Source organism: Mesoplodon densirostris, chromosome 4 (assembly GCF_025265405.1).
Source record: "Mesoplodon densirostris isolate mMesDen1 chromosome 4, mMesDen1 primary haplotype, whole genome shotgun sequence".
Classification (NCBI taxonomy): Eukaryota; Metazoa; Chordata; class Mammalia; order Artiodactyla; family Ziphiidae; genus Mesoplodon; species Mesoplodon densirostris.
Genome location: NC_082664.1, coordinates 46,002,571 through 46,026,430, shown reverse-complemented (window position 1 = coordinate 46,026,430; position 23,860 = coordinate 46,002,571). Strand labels below are relative to the sequence as shown.

The 23,860-nt window shown below is 38.3% G+C and overlaps 1 protein-coding gene and 1 long non-coding RNA gene across 3 annotated transcripts in view; one reads left to right on the top strand and one right to left on the bottom strand.

The window, feature by feature from the left end:
• Nucleotides 1–19,220, top strand: part of TMEM260 (transmembrane protein 260) — a 60,627-nt gene extending 41,407 nt beyond the window's left edge. Inside the window, exons 11-16 of one of the 2 annotated variants that reach the window (XM_060096165.1) lie at nt 453–624; nt 3,337–3,485; nt 8,826–9,002; nt 10,493–10,546; nt 12,477–12,567; nt 16,943–19,220. In XM_060096165.1, the coding sequence (XP_059952148.1) occupies nt 453–624; nt 3,337–3,485; nt 8,826–9,002; nt 10,493–10,546; nt 12,477–12,567; nt 16,943–17,197 (898 nt within the window). In that variant the 3' untranslated portion in view covers nt 17,198–19,220. The remainder of the gene's footprint in view (nt 1–452; nt 625–3,336; nt 3,486–8,825; nt 9,003–10,492; nt 10,547–12,476; nt 12,568–16,942) is intronic. The other variant, XM_060096166.1, reaches the window with a different exon arrangement.
• Nucleotides 10,374–23,860, bottom strand: part of LOC132488233 (uncharacterized) — a 29,836-nt gene continuing 16,349 nt past the window's right edge. The window contains exons 2-3 of the long non-coding RNA XR_009531729.1: nt 18,700–18,853; nt 10,374–10,616 (exon numbers count right to left, since the gene is read on the bottom strand). This is a non-coding gene — a long non-coding RNA (uncharacterized LOC132488233). The remainder of the gene's footprint in view (nt 10,617–18,699; nt 18,854–23,860) is intronic.

Below are 23,860 nucleotides of genomic sequence, written 5' to 3'. Positions count from 1 at the left end.
ACGTGCAAATTTATGCCAGAAACTGGCAGATTTCCTTTTGCATTTCTGAAAATTCCTTTGAGCTAAATGGAATTAACATGAAATTACCTTAAACTCCAAGTGGAATCAGAAACCTTACTTCTTTTTAGTGAAATTGGATATGCTTTTAGGAAAAAAAGTACTTATTGACCACTAACTGATTCCCTTTTTTATGGAAATGATAATGAATTCCAGAAGTAAAGCAGTATGCTGATTTTTCTCAGTTGCACAATTAGTTCCTTCTTTTTTTTTTTTTCCCAGTTAATAGTGTTCCCTTTTCAAATATATGCATCCTCTTAGAACATGTTAGAATATTTTAAAGCACTGAATGTAGATTGTGTGATGGGAAAGGAATGGAGCAGGAAATAAGCCCAGTCTTATTAAAACTAAAACAATGTGTTGCTATTTTAATATTTTGTAATCCTTTTATTTAGCATTTGTGACCAAAGGACCAACTATGTGATCGATAAGTTTGCAAAGAATCTTCTAGCCTCTATGCCTCATGATGCAATTATCTTACTCAGAGGAGATCTGCCAGGGAATTCTCTCCGTTACATGCATTATTGTGAGGGACTGAGGCCAGATATTTCATTAGTGGATCAGGAAGTAAGTATATGAAAGATACACTTAGAATATAGTAGTAGCGATCATTTTAAAACATGTGTTTTTTAAAGAACTATTTTTTTTTAAACATTGAGTGGGTACAGTTTCTATGATCACTTTTAGGTAAAATATATATCACATTCTTTTCTTTATTTTAACTAATATGAAAAGTCATGAGTTGCTTCTTTCCTTTTTAAACTGAATGTTCTTAGAATTAATGTGTTTCATATTAGATTCAAACAGCATCCTAGGTCTCTAGTTCACGTGACAGACCATGACAATGTTGTGTTGTAAATTTATTTTTAAATTGTTCTTTTACATCCAGCCAACTCAACCATTCAAATTAACACTTCCCAGTGATCCAGGGATTAAAATAAATAAGGCTGACTATAAAATAAGTCATACTGCAGGTTGGTATACATTTCATGCAAAATAGAAATTATTAACCACGATTCTGCTATAGAATTTATTTGTAAATTTTGTTGATCTTATGACAAAAGTATTTTTGGAGAGGACTTGTGAAAATTTCAAGGTCTATTAAAACAATCTTCTTGAACTGAAAAAAAATATGTAAACTATAGGATTTATTGTTTAAGCCATAAATAGTTAAAGGGAACAAATCTTTCTCTGGTGTTTTTAGAACAGTTCTCAGGAAAAGAGAAATTCTTAACCTTGAAAAAATACATTTAGTTTGAGCAAACTATTAGGCACAATACTTACTTAATAAATTTCATTCAATTAATGAATAATTAAAATTTTTTGAGAACACTATAAACGGATTTGCAAATATAGGGAAATTTGAAAATTACACATATTTTTAGAAGGAGTTTGCATTTATATCATGTACACAAATGATTAATTTGATCTTCAGTCTAGCATCTGACCAAAGCTAGATCATTTGTTGAAAATATGGTATCATACTATGATTTTAAATACTATTTGGGATGACAGCTACTATGATTGAGAAGCTTGGATTTCAAAGTTAATTAGACCCAAATTCAAGTCCTCATCCTCTCACTTCCTGGATGTGTGACTTGGGTCTATTTATTTTTCCTCTCAGAGCTTCTGTTTCCTTATCTATAAAGTGGAAATGATCATTAGATAAGTAAGTTAGGATGCTTCTGAATGTAAGGAACAAAATCCCTGACTAAGAGTAGCGTAAACTATGGAGTTTTTAATCTCACAAGACAAGTAGTCTGGAGAGAGGAGGTTTTAGGATTGATAATACAAGCAGTTCCATGATGACAGTGTTCTGGGGCAGCTTTTCTGCAGGTCTCTTGAACTGATGGATGCCTGGTTCCAAACATCACATGCAAAGTGCTTCTTCTGGGGTCTCTCTCTTTCTCTCTCTCTCTCTCTGTATTGGGAGTAACATGTACCCCAGATGCCCCCAGCAGACCTCTACTTGAGCCCCACTAACCAGTATTGGGTCACATGACCACTCCTAAACTACTCACTAGCAAAGGAGAATGACTAGAACTACCTGATTAAAACCAGGATTGTGTTAGTTGGAAAGGATTGGCTGTTGAGTGGGCAATCAACAGTATCTGATATAATTTAATTATTCTCACATAATAAGGGTTATTATGAGAATTAAATTAGAAAGAGTAAGGCCATAGCACACAGTGGGTATTTAATTAATGTTACTATACCCAAGAACTGAAACTATTGGGTAATAGACTCTAATTCAATAAGTATTTTTTGAGTATTTACAATGTACACTTAGATTAAAATTAATTTGTCACTTCTAGTTAAATGACTTGTATAGACAAGTAAAACATAAGCATAATTGCTCAAACGATGATATCCAAACTTAATGAAGCTTTGAAGGTGTAAATATGAGTCTTTTCTTTAAAAAAAAAAAAAGAAATCTGTACATATAAAAGTATAGAATGAAGTATATATTAAGTATAGAATTAAGAAAAAAATTTTGATACTAATGATTTATTTTAATCAAAAGAATATGTAATTAATTTGGAGCTACTAATAAATTAAGATAATTTAGCCAAAGGGTTTTTAATTTTGAGGCCTAGGTTATCATATAATTGAGCTTCTCAAGGGCAGGGATTATATCTTCTTCATTATAGGTGAGCAATACTTGTTTTTTGAATGAATGAATGAATGAAAGAACAGAGTAATGACACGTCTCTGTATTTTGCCTAGGTTTTCTAGTCTGGCCATCAGAAGGACATTTCAGGTCCAGCAAACATAGTTTGGGAAGTGTTCTGTGCCAGGCAATGTGATAGACGCAGAGGCAGTGAGATGAAAACAGCCCCTTTCATGTAGGAGCTTGCAGTCTAGTGAGGAATAGGCTAAGAGCTATAACTGAGGTAGGTACAAAGTGCTGTAGGAGCATGGGAACTGGGGGAGGCATCTGAGAGGCAGTGGTGTTTAAGCTGGTTCCGAAAGCTCAGTACACTCTAGGCATGAGAGCGGGAGGTCATTCTGGGTAGTCTGGCAAATGCATGGAGGTAAGTGAAACTAGGTGCTGCTTTTATTGATGGCTGATAGTTATAATTTAAGGCATGAAACCTAAGGTCTAAGGCATTAGAAGAAGAGTCAGTGCCACATACCTCAGTTGCATTTGTATGTACTTTTCAATTATATTTAATGAGTACCTCCACATTTTAGAACCTTTTCATTGTCCTTGATAAACTTGACTCTTTTTAAAGAAACATATTAAAAGCATGATATCATATTTTATCTTTCTGGCAGATGATGACTTACGAGTGGTATTTACCTAAGATGGCAAAGCATTTACCAGGCGTCAAATTTCCTGGGAACCGGTGGAATCCTGTGGAAGGAGTATTACCTAGTGGAATGGTCACATTTAATCTTTATCATTTTCTTGAAGTAAATAAACTGTAAGCACTCTTTTCATATAATAGCTTTTCTAAAATCTTAAGCTTTTCTAAAATTGTTTATGTAGCAGCTGTGCTTCATCCAAAAGACCAATTTTCTACACCTATTTCCCTGTCACCGGTGAGATTATCTCTGTAATTAAATTGAATATCTGTGCATAAATGAGGCCAGGCAGAAATAAATGTTATTGTTCTGGGTAAAAGAAAAATAAAGACAGATTAGCAAGAATAGCAAATAAGATCTTAGTACAATTCAGAGAAATTGGAGATGTGCCTGCCTACTTGAAATCATTGCAGGTAGATCGCAAGCAATTATAGTTTCCCCCGATCAACACCATGGCCCCCTTTTAAGTTTAATGCAAATGTTTTCCAGGAATAATCACTATATAAAAATAGCTTAAGGATTTTTTTCTAAAGGATAAGGCATTTTTATAAATAAGAAAAACACCTACAGTTATGCTGGCTGAGATAACATGAGAATTGTGAATTCTATACTTGAGAACATAAAATTATTCATAGTTAAGGTCAAGAATAAATTACTCCTTCAGTGGTAGAGTGTTGAACATTTTTCCTGTCCATGAAATGCTTGGGATTGTCCAGAGCGTGAAGAAGAAAACTCATTTCATAATTTCTATTCTCTTATAAAGGAGACTTCAGAAATTCTTTGTAAAAGTTAAACTATCCCTTACCAAGAACCTAATGATGTGGTATTTTTGGTGTTCAGAGCCTGAAGTTTACTCTGGCTCATGAAGTAATATGAAGGTGATAGGTATAAATGTGCTGCGAGAATAATTGTTCTATTGTGGAATAAAATGTTAATAATTAACATCTCCAAATCAGCATTTTTTGGTGAATTTTATTTAATTCAACCTTATAAACATTAATTGAACCTACTATGTACCAGTTTGTATTAGGCAATAAAGTGAGACAGTTCCAGATTTAAGTAAGACTACAATCTAGTTGTATCTATACACAGATATGAATACAATTGGCCATAATATGATGGCATAAGCTCTATACAAAGCCTTGTAAAGTGTGAGACACAGTAAATGTTCAATGTGTGTTTACTAAATAGATGATTTAATTCACAGTATAAGCCAAGTGTTCTGGGAGCACAGATGAGGAAGCAATTAATTCTGCCCAGGGGCATTCATGCAGTATTTATTTAATAAATATTGGGTATTCAAAAGGTCCCAAGACCTATACTAGCTGCAGATGCATGGATGTGATCCCTGCTGTTGCAGTCTTTCAGAGAGGTGTCAAGTGGTACCTTAAATATGAAACAGATAAGTTATAGTATCAGCTGGCAAGCATGATAATAGTGGTATGGATAAAATGTTGGAGACTTAAAGGCTAAGTAAGAATTTGCCAAGTGGGTAGGAACAATTAGGATACAGTACACATCCATGACCCCAGAAACTCCCTTTCACTGTCCTGTGTTATCATACTGTCCCCGAAGCCCTAACCCTCACAACCACTGATCTATTCTCTGTTCCTATAGTTTTAACTTTTCCAGAATGTCATATAAATGGACTCATAAAGTATGTGACTTTTTGACATCAGCATATTTCACTTAGCATAATGCCTTGGAGATCCATACAAGTCATTGTTGTATATCAGTAGTTTATTCCTTTTCATTACTGAGTAGTATTCCATTGTATGGATGTACTACAGTTTATCCATCCACCTGTTGAAGGATATTTGGGTTGTTTCCAGTTTGGGGCATTTGTGAATAGAGCTGCTATAAACATTCATGTACACGTTTGTGTGTAACTATGTTTTCATACCTAGGAGTGGGATTACTGGATTGTTTGTTTTTTTACTATTGAGTTGTGAGAGTTCTGTGTATATTCTAGATTGAAATCCTTTGTCAAATACGTGATTCATAAATATTTTCTCCCAGTCTTTTTGTTCTCTTCAAAGTGTCTTTTGCAGATAAAAGTTTCTTTATTTTGATGAAATCCAATTATCATTTTTTTCTTTTATGGATCATACTGTTTGATCTCATATCTAAGAACTCTTTGCCTAATACCAGGTCACAAAGATTCTCTCATGTTTTCTTCTAAGAGTTTTATAGTTTTATGTTTTACATTTCAGATCAATGGTCCCTTTTGAGTTAATTTTTGCAAGGGTGTTGCTTAGAACAAAGGTCTTTTTTTGCATATGAATATCATTTGTTGAAAACATTCTTTCTTCATTGAATTGCATTTGCACCTTTTTCTATATTTACAAAAAAATCCTTCTGGGTTTTTGGTTGGTTTTAATTTGATTAGTGTTTTCATGGTATTTCTCTTTTTATCCTTTTGCTTTTAACCACCTATGTCATGTTTAAAGTGGGTTTCTTGTAGACAGTACATATTTGGCTCTTGTTTTATTATACATCTGACAATGTTTTCATTGTGTATTCAGATCATTTGCATTTAATGTAAATATTGATATGTTTTAGATGTACATCTATCATTTTGTTATTTGTTTTCTGTTTGTTTCTCTGTTTTTCATTCTACTGTTTCCCTTCCTGCTTTCTTTAGGATACTTTGATTTTTTTCTAGTATTCCATGTTAAATTATTTTTACTATGTCTCTTGGTAAATTTTTTCAGTGGTTGCTCTTGGAATTACAGTATACAGACATACTTAACTTTTTATAGTCTACTTACTACTGCAAGTGAACTGTAGAAACCTTAGTGGCATATAAGTTCCTTTAACCTCCCCACTTTTGATTGAGTTGTCATATATGTTAGACATGTGATAATTTTTGTTTTCAACCATCATACATATGTTTTAAAATCTAAGAGAAAAGATAATCTAAAATATTTGTCCACATATTTACCAGATCTTTTGCTCTTCCTGCAATCCTGGTATTCCAGGCTTCCCTCTTGTATCATTTCTCTTCATCTGAAATTAGTCCTTTAACATTTCTTTTAGAGCAAGACTGTTAGCAGTGAATTCTCTTAGTTTTCCTGTATCTGAAAATGTCTTTATTTCACCTTCATTTTTGAAGGATATTTCTGGATATGGAATTCTGGCTTGATAGTTCTTTTTTTTCCCCCACCACTTTAACAATGTTATTTTATATCCTTTTGACATGCATGGTTTCTGATGAGAAATCTGCAGTTATTCAAATCATTGTTTCTCTTGTGTGAAATGTGTTGTTTTTCTCTGGCTGCTTTCAAGATTTTTTATTTGTCTTTGGTTTTCAGCAGTCTGATTATGATGTATCTGGGCATGAATTTCTTTGAGTTTAACCTATTTGGGATTTACTGAGTGTCTCGAATCTGAAAGATTATGTCTTTCACAAAATTTGGAAGCTTCCTGACGTTATTTAAGTACTTTTTCTGCCCCACCTTCTTTCTCTTCTCCTTCTGGGATTCTGATGACACCAGTGTTAGACCTTTTGATATTGTCCCACAGGTGCCTAAACTCTGTACATTTTTCTTAATATTTTTTCTCTTTGTTTAAATTGTATAATTTCTCTTGATCTGTCTTCAAGTTCACCCAGTGGAGGAGTAATAGGAATTTGCTCCCAACCTTTGGAACCACAGCTCCTCTGATTAGTGAGAAGTGTTCCCCTTCCTCAGAGCTATAGGGACCTGCCCAGCTGCCACTGCTGTAACTGTGCTGCTGCTGGCACAGTATTGCCTGGTGCCCAGGGAAGGAAAGAAGGGAAAACATCCTGGGGATTTCCTCTGCTCTCCCCAGTCCGTACAAGTTCCTTTTCCTGCCCTTTGGGCTAGGAAAAAGGGAGGGGGCTGGGCTTTTCTTGGAGTTCTTTCTGTCCTTACTTGGTATGTACTTTTGGGTTTCAGGCTTCTTTTGAGTCCAGGCCAGGTAATCCTGGAAGGGGAAAAGGGATAAACTCACTGCAGATTTGGTGGCACTTAGAATTCTGCTTTCTTCCTTCCATCTTCTTTCCACCATTTACTTTTCAGTCTTCAGATAGTTGTTCCAGGTCTTCTGTTCAGAAATTGTAGTTGTGTGCAGTGAGAGAGACAGAATAGAATATGATGACTCCATCTTCCCTAGAACCAGAACTCTATTATGTTTTACTTTATGTCAGATATCTCACTTAATCTTAAACAGCTGTGAAAGATAGTTCATACCTATTTCACTGGTGAGGAGACCAGACACAGGTAATTAAGTAATTTCCCCCAAATCATAGGGGTAATACATAGTGGAAAAAATCCAGAATCTAAGCCAGAAGTTGTCTTGTTTCAAAGTTCATGAAGTTTTGACTTTCAAGTAATTGCTCCTAATATGCTCCTTTTTTTTTTCTACTTGGTAATAGCTGTTAAGGTATACACCAAAAATTGGAATAGAACCAGTCAATTATAATACTTTTGAGCCAAGCTTATTTAAACCACTTCTATTACGATTTTTTGCAGGATTTGAAGATGCTAATAGTCAAATCTAATTAATTTTATTCAGCAAATATTGTGTATTAGCTATGCATCATGCTATGTGGGATTTCAAATTAATTCAGAGATAGAGAGCCTATCCTCAGGATGCTTCTGGGCTTCTCAGAAAGATTTATAAATGAAGATAAGTTCAATAAAATAATGTTAAAAGAGATTAAAAATAAAATGCAATGGAAATTTGAGGAAGGAGAGATTAGTAGTAGTACTACTACTAATACTACTACTATTTCCACCTATAAAATTTTAAAGGTATCAAATAATATGTATATTTACACATGAGACAGAACCACAGAAACATTCCTTGTAATAGTGCTTATCCCCACGTGATTTCTTACAGTGTCCCAAACAGGTAGTTTTATCATTTATGTCTGTGTGCTTAGCCTCAACCTCCCAAACAGCATTTTTTACACTAATATCAATGTAAATTTATTTATTTTTGGCTGCATTGGGTCTTTGTTGCTGTGCACGGGCTTTTCTCTAGTTGCGGTGAGCAGAGGCTACTCTTCGTTGTGGTGCACAGGCTTCTCATTGCGGTGGCTTCTCTTGTTGCAGAGCATGTGCTCTAGGTGCGTGGGCTTCAGTAGTTGTGGCATGCGAGCTCAGTAGTTATGGCTCACGGGCTCTAGAGTGCAGGCTCAGTAGTGGTGGCGCACGGGCTTAGTTGCTCCGCGGCATGTGGGATCTTCCCGGACTAAGGATCGAACCTGTGTTCCCTACATTGGCAGGTGGATTCCCAACCACTGCACCACCAGGGAAGTCCCTCAATGTAAATTTAAAACAATCTATTTGGGAGAGATTTAAATAAACCAGAGTGTTCACAAATGGTTTATTGGTAACCGAGGTTTAAAGAGTCAGAAATGACCCTTCATGAGCTATACTTAAACATTTAGAACTTTAAGTTAAAAATGCATATTTTTCTGTTTTCAATAGAAAAGAAACATTTGTTTGCATAGGAATTCATGAAGGCGACCCAACCTGGAAAAAGAACTATTCACTTTGGCCATGGGGTTCTTGTGACAAATTAGTTTCTTCGGAGATTGTATTCAACCCTGAGGAGTGGATTAAACTTACGAGAAACATCTATAACTGGACTGAAGACTATGGAAGGTATGGAGAGCAGTTATGTTTTTCGTCAGTGTATAGCCATTTTGTGTGCCTAAAAAACTTACTAAATTTTGAGATGCCTTTTAATTATTTGATGTATTTTGTGTTTTTTTATTAGTAGTTAATATTGTTATTTGCTGCCCACAGAGTATTGTAATAGAGAAAGAGAACATATATTTCTTGTCCTCAGGCTTGGAGATGGAGGAAGGGCGGTGGTGGTAGATTGGGCACCACAGTAGTTAAACATGTGCCACCGTCCACCTCCAGCTGTTGTAATGCTACACGGTCCACCATCCTGTAGCTTAGACCCTAAAAGTGGAAGAGATTTATTAACTGCAACAGAGCTTTAAAAGGCACTCACTCTGTTGCCCATGATAGTTTCCACCTGCATAAACTCGTATTTTTTTTTCCTTCAAGAATGGCAGATCACTTCTCTGTAGGGAAGACTGGGACTTGAGTAACTTTTTCTTCAGTTGTTTGTCATCAGCCTTGGTCTGTCGTTTTGGGCATGATTAGTCTTCCTGGAAGCATTTCTCCCTAGACTTGACTCTCTCCCATATGGAAGATGAGTCACCATCTGAAGATAGGTGTCTCCATTGCCTATTTTTTAAATTATGAATTATTCAAAGATTAGATAATTATTACTTATAATTTAAGAACAACAGTCAAGATCATATGAACAAATGGTGCCAAAGTTTTTTGAGTCAATATGAGCAAATAGACCACATTGCTGTGCACCAGTGAGAGCTGGATAAGTAGTTCTACATCAGAGTGCTCTGTGACGGGAATTCCCTGGCAGTCAAGTGGTTAGGACTCAGCGCTTTCACTGCCGTGGCCCAGGTTCAATCCCTGGTCGGAGAACTAAGATCCCACAAGCTGCACGGTGCGGCCAAAAAAAAGTACTCTGTGACCATTGTGAGGAAAAGTTAGAAAATCACCTGTTCTCCAAACAGCTGACAACAGTACAGGTACATGACATCACTCATTATCTCCATTCTGTCAAAATAGATACATAATAAAAGAAACTTTAATTAAGTGAAAAAAAAATCAGCAAATGGTTCAGCCACTGTTTCTGGAGCAGCATCCTAGCTCCAGCAATGATTCATCCAAGCCAGGAGTCCCCTCTCTTTACAGCTCAGTGGCTCTTAGCTGTGTCCATAGAGTGACCCAGGCCTCACCCTTGCCCCATCGCCCACCTGACAGTTCTTAGGAACAGCTGGCTCCCCAAATGCCTCCAGCCTCTTCCCACTAATCTTTAGTTTGCTCCCGTGAGGCACCGGGGCTCATTATGCAGATTAAGGATACATTCACCAAAACCTCAAATTCCTAATGATCAAATTTTTCTAGGAGAATAAGTTTGTTATTTTGGTCTCTATCAGTACTTCAGGATGCAGCCTATTTTATTTGCCTTGTAAGATTATAAAACAAGAATTACATGTCCACAGCAGTAAAGGTAGTAGCAGAAACATGTTACTGTTTTCTTGTAACTGCAGGTTTGCTCCATCTTCCTGGGAATCTGTGGCCAATGAAGAGATGTGGCAAGCCAGGTAAATAATGTACACGTGTGTGTTTGCAGTCTGTTTGTAATGCAGCAGAAGAGCCTCTGGCGCTTTTCACCTGGGGAGTAGTGGTGCGTGGGGATCATAAAAATAATACTTATGAGCAATTATTTTGTTTGAGGCATTGTACTAATCATTACCCATGCATAATCTGATTTCATCCTCACAATAACCTGTGAAGAAGTTATTATTATCCCCGTTTTACAAAAGAACAAACTGGAGGTAGAGAGGTTACTTGTCCAAGGCCACATAGTTCTACCAATAGAGTCCAAAACTTACATCTGTCTGACTCTGGAACATTCCTAATTCCTGTGCTCTCCTATCTCAACTAAACCAAAGTGAGTGTAATTGATTGAGGAGAAGTTGATAATTACAACCCTGTCTCCATGTGTAATGTGCTAGTTAATTATTTAAGCACTTATTGAAAACTTCCTAGAGACCAGGCACTGTGCTAGGCATGGAAGCTACACATATGAATATGACACAGTTCCTACTCTCAAGGAGCTCAGTCTAATGGAGCAGACAGACATGTTCAAAGAGATCTGACTATTCATGTGCTAGATACTGTACTTTCCTGTTGTTCCTGTGTGGAACAAATACTTCATGGTGATGCTCTTGACTCTCTGGGTTCCTGTCATTCTTTTAAAATATTCAAAACATCTAACACTAACAGACTTTGGCCTAAATATTAATGTAAAAGTCCTAAGTGATGCAGACAGGGGTACCAAGTATGAAGTGCTTCCTCCAGTAAAAATGTGTTGATGCCCACTCTGGGCCAGGGACTGTGCTTTGCACCAAGAATTGAGTTAGGGTGTAAAGGGCTTACATAACATTTAAAGAGGTTTTTTAAAAAATTGTCAAGAGGGACTTCCCTGGCGGTCCAGTGGTTGGGGCTTTGCCTTCTGGTGCGGGGGGTGCAGGTTCGATCCCTGGTTGGGGAGCTGGGATCCCGCATGCCTTGTGGCCAAAGGGCCAAAGCATAAAGCAGGGGCAACGTTTTGAAAGTGGTCCACATCAAAAAAATCTTTAAAAAAAAATTGCTAAGAAATGGTTCTTGACAAAATAACAATTACAAAAAAAATACAGTTTTTGCAGTAGTGTTTTTGAAAAAGTCAGCAAATTGCATATTTCAAGTTATCAGCCCAGTTATAGGAACAAATACTTGCTTTGAAGAACTAATCAAAGATACACCGAATGTCTCCACAATTCCTCACTGTGATTGAATGCGGGAAAGCTGGGGGAGAAATCACATAAAAGAAGAAAGCAGGTCATTATTCAGGCTATTGATTTAATTGGTGTGCTGAATACAATTTGGATGAGTTCATGTGGTCAAAGAGTCCAGCCATCTTTGAAGAACTGGTCACACATGGCATGAACCGTCGCGATGGGTACCTTCAGGGATATGCTGACAAACTCAGCAAGTCTCCACCTCCTAGCTGCTCTTGCATAATGAAATGTACATCTGGAGGGAAGATGATGTACAATAGGGATGATGAACATAAGCTTTTTTCTAAGATTTGGCAGTAGGTGTGAATGCAGTGTCTTGGGATGGCGGGGGGAGGATTACTGTTGGTTCAGAGTAAACTTTTTTTTTTGTGGTACATGGGCCTCTCGCTGTTGTGGGCTCTCCCGTTGCGGAGCACAGGCTCCGGACGCGCAGGCTCAGCGGCCATGGCTCACAGGCCCAGCCGCTCCGCGGCACGTGGGGTCCTCCCGGACTGGGGCACGAACCCGTGTCCCCTGCATCGGCAGGCGGACTCTCTACCACTGCGCCACCAGGGAAGCCCCAGAGTAAACTATTAATATGAGAGAAGTGAAAAGAATACAATAAATGGTTTTGCATGTTCCTTATCAATGGAAAAGCCTGACAGATATAGCTTTGAATGTAAAATTGACATGAACACCCTCCCACTCCCAGGATGAAAACACCGTTCTTCATCTTCAACCTGGCAGAAACCGCAAGTTTGCCTTCAAATGTGAAAGCTCAACTCTACACTCACGCGTATAACGTATGTTGTACTTTTACATATATAAATTTATTTGGTGGGAGGGTGGTGGCTGTTGGGGATGGAGAAAGGGTGTATCACAGTAGAGTTTTTACTTTTTTGTTTCCAGCTTTATTTGGCATTATAAAGCAGTATAAATGGAAAAATAGTCATGTATATCACAAATAATATCTAAAGTAAATGGCTGTGGTCCGCAAAATAATGAAAGAGGTTCATGTCCTAATCTTCAGAACCTATGAATATATGGCCTTACATGGCAAAGGGCACTTTGCAGATGTGATTAAGGATCTTGTGGTGGGGAGATTATCCTGGATTATCCGGGTGGGCCCAGCGTAATCACAAGGGTCCTTAGAAGAAGGAGGCAGGAAGGTCAGAGTCAGAGAAGGAGATGTGGCGTTGCAAGCAGAGGTCAGAGAGAAAGACTTAAAAGATTGCCACACATGTGGCCTGGAAGATGGAGGAAGGGGCCACAAGTTAGGGAGTGCAGGCAGCCTCTGGAAGCTGGAAAGGGCAAGGAAATAGATTCCCGAGCCTCCAGAAGGAACACAGCCCTGCTGATTTTACAAAAACCTTGATTTTTATGACTTTTGACCCCTAGAAGTATTCGATAATACATTTATATTGTTTTAAGCCACTACATTTGCGGTGATTAGTTACAACAGCAATAGGAAACTAATATGATGGCTTTAGTTAAAAAAAGAAACAAGTTCTGATGGGTTGCCCTCTATGCAAAATCATGACCCTGGCTACACTTGAAATGATCAGGCTGTGGCTGGTTGGGATTTCTTTTTTTTTTAATTAATTTATTTATTTTTATTTCTTTCTTTTTGGCTGCGTTGGGTCTTCGTTGCTGTGCACAGGCTTTCTCTAGTTGCGGCGAGCGGGGGCTACTCTTTGTTGCAGTGCACAGGCTTCTCATTGTGGTGGCTTCTCTTGTTGTGGAGCATGGGCTCTAAGGCGTGTGGGCTTCAGTAGCTGTGGCACTCGGGCTCAGTAGTTGTGGCTCGCGGGCTCTAGAGTGCAGGCTTAGTAATTGTGATACATGGCTTAGTTGCTCCGGGGCATGTGGGATCTTCCTGAACCAGGGCTTGAACCCGTGTCCCCTGCATTGGCAAGCGGATTCTTAACCACTGCACCACCAGGGATGCCCTGGTTGGGATTTTATGAGAGAGATAAAGGGTCATGGAGAGTGGCTCTGTCTTCTGATGTGGCCCCAGGAAACCAAACAGCCTTCACATCCAGCCACACTGAGGCTCTTGCTTAGCTGGTCCTCTGTGATGGCAAGGGGAGTACAGAGCAGAGGCTTGCTTTGCTGTAGCACTATGTTAACAAGTCCCTGCTTTTCTGTGATTTATAGCACTGAGCTCTTCATCACCTTCAGAGATAGTCTTGGAGCCTGCTCTGTAGGAAATAGACATTCTGGCGAAGGCCAATAAGAACAGAGCCCAGGAGCTGTATGTCTAAGCAAGTGAGGAGGTATTTCTGCTGTCTCTGGGCTGCTGTAGATCTACTCAGCCAGGGCACTTGTTTGGTGCTGAGTCAAAATTGCATGGTGTCCAATTAGTATGACAGATTTTACTCCTCAATTTTGTGCTCATTGGTCCATTGTTTATTCATTTATTCATTCACTCACAGAGCATTTATGGAGCACCCAGTCTGTACCAAATACTGTGATGGAGACAATCAGGAATATTCCCTGCTGTCAAAGAGGCACAAGCTAGAGAGAGAGATGGAAGATGAGGTCCTCAGCTAATTCAGTCGTGAGAGTTAGGAGAGGTTTGCAGAGGTGCGGTGGGAGCAGAGAGCAGCATATGAGTACAGCCTTCTGGGGAGGGGGTGGTGAGGAAGGGAGGGAAGGCTTCTAGGGGAGATGTCACCGCAGTGTCATCTTGAAAGATCAGAAGGAACTGGCCAGGCAGATGTGGGGCAGGGTAGCGAGAAAGTGGGGGAGGGTGGACAGTCCATAAGGAGGGAACCACAGGGACAAAGGTGGAAACCTCCTAGGTGCCCACTCAAGGATAGCCAGGGACTAGTTATAGGAAGCGGCATGCTGGAGTTCTGTCTGGCAGTCAGGAGGTCCAGGTTCAAGGCCTGCTCCACCATTCACTGTCAACTGTGAGCCAGTTAACCTTTCCAGACCTCTATTTTTTCTTAAAAAAAAAAAAAAGTGGACTGTAAACTTTATAGATTCTCTCTTATATCCTGGTCATATCCAGTTCATCTCTAATACCCTGTATAATTCTGTGAAAAACAAGTAGTATTTAGTTGGGAGAAATCTGAGACTTACTAATATTTTATATTCTCATCAGTGATCTGTTCCATGGTCAGTTGTTAGGCCACCACTGAAGCTAATTCATGGATTTATTGTCCCTTTGGGCCTGTAAGCATTACTCTGTTCAGTGAACACAAGTCTGTAGCAGCTATAGGTATCTCCTTCACATATGTCTCCAGATGTGTAACAATATTTGCAAGAAAAATGAGGCCAAAAACTCCATGGGTCAACACAAATCAGCCCCTAGTACAGGTTTTTCAAGAACATTCTTGTTAGCTATAAAAGATATTTTTGTTATTATTTACATTATCCTGCTCAATAGCTTATACAGAACATTAAGTTCAGGTATAGTGGGAGAGCAAGAATGATCTTTGTTATCTTTAGGAAAACATCTGAGACATTGAAGATTTCCCCCCAAGACAGAATACGTTCCCCTAACACTAATGTCACAGTGATACACGCCTAGAGGGGGAAATGTAATTCCACATGATGAGAAATGACTCTTAGCTTCTTAAGATAGATACAGCACATGTGGCCTAATGGGCCATCCAGAATGAGTCGATGTTCTAGAAAAGGGTAGCGTAGTTGTTCTGATGTCTGAAGACTGAAGCAGGGAGGTCATGAGCGTGCCTCTTAGTCTCTTGAGCCATTGGGAAATGAAGTGCTAGCGTCTGTCTTGCACTCCAGAACCTTATCAGGATTTTGAAAACTTGGGAAAGAAAAGAACCTGAGCAGTTCCTGAGCGCCTACTTTGTTCCAGGCAGCCTGCCATGCATTTTACACATGTCCCTCATCAGAGGGAGGCTTGGGAAGAGGAGCAATGGATAGGGGAAAAAAAACCAAAAAACTATGAGGAAAGGTGGAGAAGCTTTGAATATTTTACTAAGAAAATAAACGGGTAGGAGGCTGACTTAATGCTTTGATGTCTATGAAAGTGCGAGGTGACTCTCCTATTTTATGGAGTGAAGAGAACTAAGGGGAAAATAGCTTTAAAAGGCAGCGTGAGGACTGAGGGTTATTAAATATCAAAAGGACATATCAAATATGGATTGGGGACTTTTTCATGGGGATGTTGTTTTGAAATAGATTAGGTAGGCATTTGTCTGCTCTGGAGTAGGGGTTGGGGAAATAGATAATATAATTGGGTCCCTTTCAACTGGATGATGTAATGAGTATAGTTCTAATTCAGAAAGCCCTTGTCCCTGGAGAAAGCATCATTGCTTGTCCTGTGCTCTCATGGAGGCTACTGTTTAACTCAAGTGCCTGTGGATCTGACTCCAATTTGATAATCCCCAAGAAGCCTGTGAAATTCCCAAATAAGCAAGTATAATATTCTGTTTTGTAGATTTACATCTACTTTTTGGTTTATTTGTTAAATTTTGATGTTTTTCCTCTGGAAAACTCAATATTAAAGATTCTAAATCTATCCAATTAATACTATCTCTGATATTGAAAAACAAAATTCTGAATTCCTGTGGGCAAAGTTTTAACTATGAAAATTGTAATTTTAGGACACTGTGAAGATTTTCAATATCTCACTTTAAGGATGTCTCTTAAATTCTATTATGCCCAATCTGTTTGATGCTGGATTTGTTTGATGTGCTTTATTGTTGCTATTGTTATTGCTGTTGTTTATAATATAGAGAGAAATTTATGTAAGAATGAGGGACAAAATTTAAATTTCTTTAAGTTCTTTTTCCATGCAGTTTTCTAAAGAAAGCTATTTTTTTCTCCAATAGCTAAATTTAGAGTTTCAGCCTTTCTGCCTGTTGAGTAAATAGCTTTCCATGAATTAGAACTAAATCCCTTTCTCAGAACGTCTTTCTGGAGGAAGAGCATTTTGTCCTGACACAGTGTGTCTTAGGTTCCCTCTGCAACATCCAAAAAACCCCAGAAGCAGTTTTAGATGAAGCACATTTGCCTCCTGTTACTGTAATAATTATAGTAACATCCTTGCATTTTCTGCATGGCCTAGCAACAATTAGATTTTTACTGTAGGCTGCTTGGATGTTTTTTTCTTGTGTTAATTTCTCTGTGTTTTCAGGGTTTTTTTTAAAAAAAGTCAAGGGATAACAATGGAATACCAACATTTTTGCTGTCTTCCAGCTTTATAAGGAGATTGTCTATTTACAAAAGGAACATCCAGTGAACTGGCATAAGAACTATGCCATCGCCTGTGAACGGATGCTGCGCCTTCGGGAAAGAGGTGCAGACCCTGAACTCTTGTTATCTGAAACCATCAGACACTTCCATCTCTACACTCAGAAGGCCCAGAATGATCCACAGCTGGCTGATATTTCAGTTGCTCTAAAACACCTAAGAAAAGAACTGCGAAGTCTGAGAAATATGAAAAATGGCTGAGACAGCAAACTGTGAAAAACCTGCTTGGCGTTTGGCTTCCAAAATCTAAAAGTTTTTCATCCAATAAAAGAAACAGCATAAAAAAATGGAAGCCTAAGTCATCTCCCAGATATAAGTACATGGTGCAGCCGTACTGTTTCGGAGCGGGGGGCGGTTAGAGACTGAGATGTGCTATTTATGCAAATTCTATTTAGCCCATGTTACTGAATTAGCATTTCAGCAAGAATATTTTGAAAAATCTTCCTACTTCCATAGTCTTTCACCAAATGAGTTGCTTGATTAGATTCTAGAAGAGAATGAACTGTTTTCATATACTTAAAATATTGACCATGAATCTTAAGGGCCCTGCTTATTGGGATTGGTATTGAAATTAAATTCTTAAAACATTAATACCATACCAAAGACATTCTTTGTTTCCGAGAAGTGAAATCATTTTTTTTTTTACGAATGAATCTTGTTATGCTTCAAGTTAGAATACTGTTGTTTCGTTTTTTTTTTTTTTGAGTAGCTGTGGTTGTTACATAATCTCACACTTCAAACGAAATACCAACCAAATGGTATTTTGAAAAGGTTGGGGTTTTATTGTCTTAGATCATTCTCTGAAATCACTAAAAAATTAAGCTAATTGTTGTTTGCTTTTTTTTCAGTTGCTTAAACTGATTGGCAAGTAAAAAGGATTTTGTCTTTCCTTAATTAATTTTATATTCATGTTTTACTTCCATTTGGGCTCATAAATCTGGGCCCAATAATTAGTCCTGCTGCCAAAATGCCAAAAAAAAAAAAAGGGCAGGGACTCGGGGGGTGTGGGGAAGTGGTTCAATAAATTCATTTCTGTTACAAGCATCTTTTATACATATTACTAAAGAGAACATAGTAAGAAATGCAAATAATAGTTCTTTATTTTATTATGACAGTTAATTAATAGCAACCTGTTTTAATGAATAAAGTCACTCAGAGTCCTTCAGCACTTCCTAAGTAGAGGCCTGAATCTGTAGGGATTCTTTTCCCCCCAATTGTATAGCTCCTAGACTCCAAGAACTATATAGGCCCCTGTATAGAAATGCTCACTAATGAAGAGGGAGGGCTAGAAGCTTGTCTGCATTCAAAGATCACTGGTGAGTCATTCAGCAAGAAAAGGCCCCTTACCAGGAATAGTCACAGTTCCGTGGCATTGTACTAGCAAAAGGGTCTGATCAAAGGTCTCCTGTGGAGCTTGCATGGTTCCCTTTCATACTACGACCATAATTAAAACCACTAATTCTCTTTTAAAATGCTGCAGGATGCCATGTAGGCATCTGTCTGGAGTGTCCTTTGTGATGTCATAAGCTGTTAAGGACCAGTGCCGAGGGCTTTTGAGTGAAATGCCAGTCATGAAGGTGCTTCAAGACAAGGGTGCCTCTAAAAGCTTGACAGGGCCTTGACTGCACAATTCGAGCTGAATTTGCCCCTTGTCAGCTGCCAGTAAATAAATCTCAAAGGGGGAAAAGCTGAAGTTTCATTACCTGATCCATGGGGCTTTGTTGGTTTTGGCATCACACAGGGGAAGCTCTTGCCCCTCCATTCTCTGGATTTGAAGATGTCCATTGGAGCCTGCAGTGCCTGGACGGGGTTCAGAGCGGAACCTTTTGAAGAGTGTCAATAGTTGTAACAGTTCAGCTGTTAGGAAGACAAATAAATGGAGGAGCTCATTAATCCGCTTTTGGCTCTCAGTGCCTTTTGCCCTTTTATCACAGCCTTATTAGGCTCCTACTCATCTTGAACCAGAAAAAAATGAATTGAAGTTGTTGAGTACTAATTGGCAAAGACTTTTAATCATGGGCCAAGAACTTTCACTGACTTGAAAGTAACTTCTCCACAGGGAAGAGCCAAAAACCTGGTTTACCTTAAAACAAAAACCTGTTGGAGTGCGGTGTGGTGTAAAAATTTAAGGAAGCATTGATAAATTGTCTAAGTGGATCCATTTGAGAGAATTATATAAGATTATGATTTCCACTTTTCTTTAAAAAGAGTACAATAAAATTCATATATGCATTCCCTGGAAATGCATTGTCTTTATTATTTCAGAAAAGAGATTGCATGCATATGTGAGATGATCATATTGGTTTTGAACATCTACATATTGTATATGGAATAATATGTAAATATTCACCTCAGCATCTATATACACATCTGGTGTTGGAGTAATATTTCCTATTTATGGCCTTAAGAATGGAAAGTGAGGGCCTCTTTTTGAAAATATCTGCATTTTAAATGTGTCTATAATGTGGTACTACATATATGCCTGAATATGCTTTGCATATTGACTGTTGTCTGATGGTATGTAGATTATTCTGTATTTGTGCATCAGTGGCTTTGGACCACTCTGTTTGAGAAAGCAATGATATGATGGCCCACAGTAGACAGGATCCTAATCATTTAAATTTCCAAAAACCAGCAGTGAATGAAAAAAGAGCAAACTGAGCTGAGATTTTGGGATGTTGGGCTTCATTCCCAGATCAACTACTTTGAAGAATTCTTTCCTTTCTACTGTGTGAGGTTAAACAAGTTGCTTTCTTTGTCTTTCTCTTACTTCTCCTTGGCTGGTACACAAACACCATAAAATCTGACAGAAGGGGTATCCTTTAGTCTAACCCCCGACATGGAAGAGGATGTGAAGGAGGTGACTTCTGCAGGTTTTGGCTGGCATTCTCCTAGCAGTGTCCCTGGAGTGCCGTGGGTTGGCAGGATGACAGGAACCCTGCAAGGCCAAGTTCTGCCTGGACTTTGGCCTGAGGAGCAAGTGGGAGCCAGCAAAACTGTCTGCCTCTCCACATGCTGTGGTGCCCTCCTGCCCAGCACCGAGGCTGGCACACACCAGAGTGGAGAGGGAGATTGTGGCTTCCATGTTCCCTAACAAACCTCCCCAGCCCTGTTCCCGCTGATGGAGGTATGCTTGCTTCTTGCTATTGACTTTCCTCTTCTCTTTGTTTTTTCAAAGGATCCTTTTTTTTTTTTTAATGCTTTTGTTCTATGACTCAAAATGCAGCCATTTTGCATGAATCAATGACTAGTGTCCTATTTTGAAGTCTTCTAATAGAAATTGTGAAATGTTATTTCTGCCTATATTCGTAGTCCTTTCTAATGACAGAACCATGATGTTTAGCCTTTATTATACTTAAATAAAGCCATTTTGAGTGTTAGGATTATTGTATGATACCCTGCTGATTTCTTTAAGTCATCAGATTAGGATATGAAGAGTAGATTTTTAATTTATATTTTGAAAGTTAAACAGTGTGAGTCCTTTTTCATAGTTCCTACCAATATCCCTCAGAATTTAGAAATGTTAATACTTTTAATATTCAGGACAAAAAGTTAACACCAAAGATTTTTTTTTAAAGTGGATCCTATTACAGCAAATCCTTTTACTCTGTTTTAACTCTGGTATATTTTGTAAAAGCACCAATGTAGAGTATTACTTAAAATTCTGTTCTTCTAACTGGCTCCAAGTCCTATGGTTCAGTAAAGAAAAAACTCAAACTCAGTAAGAGATTCACACTGCTTTGTTCGTCCTCATATTTTGCTGTGAATGCAAACCCATTCTAAGGCTTATACTCACAAACAAATAAGTAATGTTTCCAGGGATTCTGGAAACATCTAAAGGCCAAGATCTTGGCACAGCATTACAGAGCAAACAGGGATCTAAAGCTTTAGCCGCGATCATATTCAATGAAGACGTCATTGTCAGTACCCTCTAAAAGGTCTGTTTGATTTGGATCAGCGTGGACGGTATAAAACAAGCCTCAGGAATAGCACGATATGCTTACCTGGATATCGGAAGGTAAACTAGTAGGAATATATCTTGAGGAAGGGATTTTTCTGAAAAAAAAATCTGATTGCTCTTCAACAATGTAACGTATATTTGTATATCCTGGAAAGATTAGCTTATGTCATATCACAAAAAGAAAAAGGTGGGAGAGACCGGTAGAGGTTACAAAACTGTAAACATAGAGCCTGAAATTATTGCCCTGTAAATAGAGTTATCTGGATCTTTTCCACCGATCCCAAGTGTTATTGGTGAGGGTTAATTTTCAATAGCACAGATATTGTGATGATTTTAAAAAGTTGATAAGTTTGAGAAAGTTTCAAGATATAGATCGAATACAAAGGCAAATAATTGGACCATGTTCCCATCCACGTGATCCAACTTCACAGAGCACCTAAGTAGTTGCAAGTCTTTTTGTACATAATTGCCATTAGATGAGGTTAATGTTAAATAAATGTCTAATAAAAGATAAATAGAAATAAGCCCAATTGAAGTTTTAACCCATTCAGAATGTTAATTGTTTAGAATCTGTTATAAATCTGTACAGGTAGTATGGGGGGGGTAACATAGGTGAATTATAATTTTTATATTGGTAAATTCATTATATATTATAAACTAATAAATGAAGATTACATCCTGTTTTTTAAAATATGCAAACAAACCATAACCATCTTCTATTTTAGAAATGTTATCTGGGGACTTCCCTGGTGGTTCAGTGGTTAAGAATCTGCCTTCCAGTGCACGGGATGCAGGTTTGATCCCTGGTCGGGGAACTAAGATCCCACATGCCACAGGGCAACTAAGCCCTTAAGCCTCAACTACTGAGCACATGAGCCACAGCTAGAGAGAAGCCCATGTGCCACAACTAGAGAAAAGCCCATGCACCACAACGAGAGAGAAACCCGTGCCACAATGAAGAGCCCACACGCCGCAACGAAGATCCCACGTACTTAGCTGCATTGCAACTAAGACCCAACGCAGCCAAAAATAAAAAGTAAATAAATAAATATTTTTTAAAAAGAAATGCTCTCTGAGGAGTTATTTTATAATATAACCTTTTAAAGAAAATCTTTGGAGATTTCTCTCATATAAATAAGATATTCCCTAATGGTTGATCCCTAAGATATACCCTTAATACCTGTGGTTGTCACTTATATGCAAAAGTATGTGTGATTAAAGCCACAAAGGGAACAATGCTTGTGAAGTCAGACCCAATTTTCTCTTCCTTGGATTATAGTGTGATGGAACCTAAATGAACCACTTATTACCGCACATCCTTGAGTACCATCTGAGACACAAGAAATCCCTGTAATACCTGGCATGCCAAGACTTCTCAAAAACTGCCACAGAGGATTTGAGGACAGGGTAAAAGATGCAAGGACTAGAATCTTGTTACAGTATCTCCCCCCAAAATGGGTTTTGAAAGTGGAAGGAAAACATATAATTGTTTTATTTATTAAAAAAATTTTTTTTTTGCCTGCACCATGCAGTTTGTGGGACTTTAGCTCCCTGACCAGGGGTCAAACCCGGGCCCCCTGCAGTGGAAGCACGGATATCCTAACCACTGGACCACCAGAAAATTCCCTAAAATTGTTTTATTATTAACAGTGATTTTAAAAGTTAATATTTAAAAAAATGAAGGGCTCTTTTAAAATACTCTAGCAAAAGCCACAGAAGCTTTAAAAGGGGTTGTTTCTAAATAGAAGATGATTCATTTATCAAAACTCTAGGTTCCTTTGCTTGAAGACTTCAAAGCCAATCTACCAGCTGAGAGGAAGTTTCAAAAATAGATTTGCTTATAGAAGAATGAAAAACCAAAGTTCAATTATGCAGAGTTTAAAATGGGTAAGTTCACTGATAGAGAGTACTTGTACTTAGTGGTTGTTTCTATTTAGTGTGTCATAATTTTTCACTAAAATTAGAGCATATTCCTTCAATATGTGGACTGGTATCCACACAGTTTTTATATTTCTCTTTCAGCGATCAGAGTGTTAACCATTAACCTGTGCAGTAACCTGCATTCATCTGGAGGCAGCTCCCCAACGTGCAGGACTGTGCCTAGTTACAGTGATAGTAAGGCTGGGTCGTAACATCAATTAAGTGGAAATTGACCAGCTTTTTCATAATGAAATAGAATAAAAAATACAATGCATCAGAGGTAACAAGGGTAGCTACTGTTTCACGAAATTTTGTTTCATTTCACATATATGTGTGTGTGGTTTATGTACAGCACATATATCATACTATGAAAGATATATATAGATAGATAACAACGTTTACATATAAATCTATAAATGTATGTGAACAAGGTCATAATATAAAATGTACTTCTTACTGTGGATCACAGTAAAGAATAAATGTGAAAGCCGCTGGCCTAGGAGAATGTATCCAAATTTATTGAAAATGCCAAAAAGGTTGGCTAAGGGATCATCTAGTATAACTAGCACAACTAATCTAGTTAGGGACTAGAAACAAGGTTCTTAGCTCAATCTGGTATACTTTCCCCTCTTCCATCACAGTTAAATGAAACCAGTTACATTCTACTATCAACTCTGTGTCACATTGACCCAAATTATGCAGTCATGTTAAAATTATGATAGGGGGATTCCCTCGTGGCTCAGTGGTTGAGAATCCGCCTGCCAATGCAAGGGACACGGGTTCGAGCCCTGGTCCAGGAGGATCCCATATGCTGCGGAGCAACTAAGCCCGTGCACCACAACTACTAAGCCTGCGCTCTAGAGCCATGAGCCACAACTACTGAGCATACATGCCACAACTACTGAAGCCCACGAACCTAGAGCCCATGCTCCGCAACAAAGACAAGCCACTGCAATGAGAAGCCCGCTCACTGCAACAAAGAG